The following is a 5,212-nucleotide window of genomic DNA, read 5'->3' as shown; positions in this document are numbered from 1 at the left end:
AACAGCGCAAGCATTAGAGATCTTCCATTCCAAGCCGTACTACACAAAGAGACAATAATCGCAAAAACAAGAAGGAAATCATGTTGAAGAACCAAAGTGGGAACAGCCGAGGAAGCCCTCCGGAGCTAGGGATCAGTAGCCGAACCTTAAACAATCATGGAGAGAGAAAGCACCGGCGACGGCGACGGCCTATGAACCGCCAACCACCCCTCCGTCTCTACACCTCAAGTGGCTACTCCCCTACAGAGGTTTCAACCTGGGATATGGCTAGCTAGCGAGGGCGAGTGGGGCAGCAGAGCTTCCCAAGCACCGCAGGAGAGGAGATGATCAGCGAGAGGAGGAAGAAGATGAAGCTGGAGGTAGCATACGGACCCTGTGTTGAACTGCAGGTTGATAAGGCAAAAAGGCAGGGGGCTAAGTGCAAAATGCCGCGCGCTGACCAGCCAGGCCACTTGGCATCCAGTTGGCGAGCTGTGATTGGTCTATGACTAAATTTGCACCTCCATTGCAAGTTCAGGGATGAAATAATCTGCTTTTGCAAGTACAAGGACTAAACCATCACCTGACATGCAAGTATAATGACCTGGGGTGCTATTACCTCTTAGCAATAACTAGTCATGGTATCTGATGCATAGATCTCAACATTTGCTTCTAGAGACTATTGTTCTGGTCCATTAGATAAGGTCCACAAAAGGCTTGACAATACAATACAAAAACTACTGCTAAAAAACAGATATATATTGTGATCCGCAGAAGACAAGACACACTGCATATATTTTACAAGGAACCCTGCTACAGATAGCTTGCAGCAGGAAACGGAAAAAGAAGAAAGCCTCGTGATTATTTCCAGCTGCCTTCAAAGTTGGCAGCTCCAGGCAATATAAGCCGATGTTGTCCACGCTAGAAATTCGACCTTGTACTACCCAACAAGAATCAGACATGTTAATTTACCTCTTGTGACAAGAGGACTTCCCATATATAAGAACCATCAAGCCGAACCGGTTACCCGGGTTGCCTTCCGCTCCAATCAAAAATTTGCTGGGCTATGGGGGGTTGATCAATCAAGAGCTTTTGCCTCCAAAGCTGCCGAATCCACCCCAGCTAGAGCCAGAGCTACCAGAGCCGCTACCAAACCCACCAGACCGCCCTGAACCAGAATCCCCAAACCCACCACTTGAGCCAAATCCTCCACCACCACCTGATCGGCCAAACCCTGAATCGCCGAATCCTCCACCACCACCTGATCGGCCAAACCCTGAATCGCCAAATCCGCCGCCGCCGCCTGAACGACCAAACCCACCACCTGAACGACCGAACCCGGAATCACCAAACCCGCCACCTCTGCTTGAAGAGTTGCCGAAACCACCACTGCGGCCACCAAAACCGCCACCGCGTGAGCGCCCACCTCCACCTCCACCTCCAAACGAATCAAAACCACTAGACATTGTCAAGTCAGAACCTTCAACGTTGATCTTTGGAAGCTGCGAAATAGAGAACACTTTGAGCATAAATGCCATAAGAAAAAACTCGAGCAGCGACTTAGAATGACGGAAAATCTCACCTCCTTAAACTTGCCTCCAACATCATTCTCGATGCCCCTGACAGCTCTACTTTGGTTGTAGCTGTACATCACAATTGCAGTGCCCTTCTTCCCAGCACGGCCAGTACGGCCAGACCTGTGAACGAATATCTCTGAATTGTTTGGCAATTCATAGTGTATCACCTGAACAAGGAAACACAGCCAGTAAGGGGTTTAACAGCAGATGTTGCAATGAGATAATGTTGCCAGCTTTAAGCAGATTAATAACACAGTTCTAAATGACAAAAAGTAAAGGAAAGGACAGGAAAACACTAACCAGATCAACATTTGGAATATCCAAACCACGAGCAGCAACATCAGTGGCAATCAAAGTATTAAAGTGCCCTTCACGAAATCCTTGAAGTGTCCTCTCTCTTTGTTGTTGTGTAATATCTCCATGAAGAGCCTGACACTGGAAACTTCGACCCATAGTGTATGACAACCGATCAGCATCCCTTTTTGTTTGCGTAAATACAATGCACTTGCCACCTTTAGCATGGTCCTGCAATGAACTCACACACACATTACGTCATAGTGCAGAAAGAAACTTAGATAGCACTTGAGAAAAAATATTCCGTTGGTACTACAGAGAAAACATCCTTGCCTGAATCAACTGTCCAAGGACAGCAGGTTTTGCATGATTCTCTGTAGCAATAGACAATAGACTAATCCCTTCTGCTAGCTTCTGGTCATCTTCACCCACCTAGAGAAGAAATAGCATCATAAATCAAATCCAGCTAGTAGCTCTGTATTTTCTTAACTAAACAATGTGCTTATGATGTCATGCAGGAGCAATAAACAGCAAACTTAACCTGTAATTTTTTCCTAGTTCATGACTTTGCAGTTAGTAACTTAAAAATGATTTAATAATATACAGATCTTCAGGTAAAGACTAGGAGATCTTTGCAGGCACATCCACACATATTATCAAAACCTGAAATAGACTATGCATGTTTTCAAAAAAATTAAGGTGTATGCATTTACACCGCCAGAATAATTTTCTTAATATGCCTCTTCATACTAACACTAATGCTTATCTTACTAGCAAAGAAACAACAAAAGTCCGAACCAACTAGCGAACATAACAAAATTGAAGTTACTTCTAGTGATAAGATAAATGCAAGTCAAAATAGCAAATGCATGACAAATAAGGTCAGATATGGATACACAAATTTTGCAATGAAATCATAGTTGCAGCGTTCAGTAAAACATGTGTAAGCATCACTCACAAGATCGACTATGACAGGATCTTTGAGGTACTTCTGCATCAGCTTGCGTATCCAGGGTGGCATTGTTGCGGAGAACATCAAGGTTTGACGTTTTGCAGGCACATTTTGCAAAATTGTCTCAACGGCTTCATCAAAACCCACTGACAGCATCTGGTCTGCCTCATCGAGAACAACAAACTGGACACTTGACAAATTCAGAGCACGTCTATTTAGCAGATCAATTACCCGTCCAGGTGTCCCAACAACTACATCAACACCCTGGCTAAGAACTCTCATTTGTTGCTGAATTGGAATGCCTCCATATACACAGAGTGTGTCCAGCCGGGAAGAATCAACAAATTCTTTCTCAACTTGTTTTGCAAGTTCCCGTGTTGGTGCCAAACATATCGCCAGGGGATGTATTCCAGGTCTGTGAATCCAGAGATTCAATTGAGGTGACAATACAACACAAGGTGGCACTAAAAGGGGTAGAGGGAAAATGAATAATGATTGATGCAAAAAATGTCCAAACTTACTTGTTAGCTGCGTTATGGCGAATAATTGCATCCATTATGGGGATTCCAAATGCCAAAGTTTTCCCTGTCCCCGTTTTGGCACGGCCAACCATATCCTTGCCTTGCATTGCTGGCTCAAGGACAGCTCTCTACACATCAGAGAAAGGAAGGGAATTTTAACATCCAAAACACAAGGCATTCACTAATTGTGTGATCATGTAAGCAGTAAACAATCTACCCTACTGCCAGGAGAATATTGAAGATGACAACATAAAGGTGAGCAAAAAGATAACAAATTGGGCCTATACAGGGATGATTTGATTGACCCAATCTAGAAGCACAAGTAAAAAACAGCTGATCATGCATAACTATTGTCACAAGAGAAAGTGACGCGAGCACACACATAATAATACAGAGTGATAGTCGCAACAGCTAATGAACTGCTGAACAATATCACGCAAACTTAAATTTTTGTCTCTTATTACAAATTACGAAATGAGTAAGGTTCTATAGACTAACTTGTAGAGTATAAATTTCACTACCATTAATACATCTGTGCATTCAGAACGAATGGAAAGATCACAGTTGCCTCGCGTAGGACAGCGAGGTAGTGGAAAACCACACAAAACTATGAAGAAATGCTCCGCAATTCCGCACATCGGAGCAAGCCTCGTACTGAGCTATGCTCAAAATTAATTAGCTGTGCAGAAATTACAACATTCCATCAAGAGGAAATGTTCTTTTTCCTACAAAAACATAATTAAATGTGCACCAATCAATCAAGCGGTAGCACCAGAGAGCAAACAATCCACCGACGACCACAGGAAGTAGTAATCACGTTCCAATTGAAGAGAGGGGGGAAAAGGCTGCGTGCCTGCCTGCTCCCGTTACCTGGATGGGGAACAGCTTGGTGATGCCCTTGGCGGAGAGCTTGTCGACGATCTCGGACGAGATCCCGAGCTTTGCGATCTCCAGCCCCTCCTCCTTGGCCCCGGCCCCAGCCACGCCCCCCGCGGGCTTCCTCTTATCCTCGTAGTTCCACCCCTCGTCCGCCGCGAACTGGGCGTGCGCCCCGGCCCGCGCGGCACCCGTCTCCCGGAACCCGAGCGGGGCCGGCCTGGAGTGGAACCACATCGCCGGCGGCGGGAGTGGCGACCGCGGCCGCAGGGCCGACGCCGACGCCCCGGCGGCGGAGGGGCCCGCCGGGTGCTGCAGCAGCGCGGCCATGATGGCCGACGCGGCGCGCCTCCGGAGGGGATCCGCGCGGCGGATCATGGCGTACATCCTGGCTGGCCCTGGCTGCGGCGGCGGCTAGGGTTTATGGCGGCGGCGGGGTTTAGGGTTCTGGGGAGGAGGAGGAGGAGGGGACGAGGAGTGGAGAGGGGGAGAGAGGGAATGGGGTTAATAGGCAGCCACGAGAGATATTTCTGCGGCTCCGGAGCGCGCGTACGGTATGGAAATATCTCCTGCTCCCACGGACACCGACGGGTGGGGTCAGGAGGTCAGCGATCCGGTGGGGCCCGGCTGTCCGTGAGACGGTGAAGGTTGCCAGGGGTTGTTGCGGGTGCCTCTAGCAGTAGCTGGGGTGAGTGAAGAGGTTACGCGGGAGAGCGGAGCGGATGTCAGACGTAGGGAATGACTTGTGGAGCCACGAGCTTGGTGTGCCGGGTGTCAGTGGGCGAATGGTAGGAAAAGGTTTATGATAACGCATTGCTTGGAGGAAAAGCTATGGCGGTTTTGGAGGCCCTGGGCTTATTGCTCGGCTGGGGTTATTTCCCGTGGGCTGCTGAATGTCGTGGGGATTTCTTTTGAATGGGCCGGGTGTCAGGTGCTCAAAATTATTTTAGTTTGTAGTTTAATTATTTTTTTCAGGAGAAAACATGCTCAAATTTATATAGCGTCGTAAGTGT

At 47.6% G+C, this 5,212-nt stretch overlaps 1 protein-coding gene across 2 annotated transcripts; it reads right to left on the bottom strand.

Annotated features, from left to right (window-relative positions):
• Positions 1-576: 576 nt before the first annotated feature.
• LOC119307388 (DEAD-box ATP-dependent RNA helicase 9-like) lies at positions 577-4,652 on the bottom strand. 2 transcript variants are annotated; one of them, XM_037583463.1, is made up of 8 exons: positions 4,194-4,652; positions 3,324-3,451; positions 2,809-3,217; positions 2,184-2,282; positions 1,857-2,081; positions 1,562-1,723; positions 1,241-1,481; positions 577-1,198 (listed from the first exon to the last, which is right to left on the bottom strand). In XM_037583463.1, exons 1-8 carry the CDS (start codon positions 4,584-4,586, stop codon positions 1,062-1,064), a joined length of 1,794 nt encoding a protein of 597 aa, XP_037439360.1. In that variant the 5' UTR covers positions 4,587-4,652; the 3' UTR covers positions 577-1,061. The 2 variants fall into 2 exon arrangements, with proteins under 2 accessions (XP_037439360.1, XP_037439359.1); XM_037583462.1 differs by having other exon boundaries at positions 577-1,481.
• Positions 4,653-5,212: the final 560 nt, after the last annotated feature.

The sequence above is a fragment of the Triticum dicoccoides genome, chromosome 5B (assembly GCF_002162155.2).
Source record: "Triticum dicoccoides isolate Atlit2015 ecotype Zavitan chromosome 5B, WEW_v2.0, whole genome shotgun sequence".
NCBI lineage: Eukaryota > Viridiplantae > Streptophyta > Magnoliopsida > Poales > Poaceae > Triticum > Triticum dicoccoides.
This window is presented reverse-complemented; position numbering and strand designations above follow the sequence as displayed.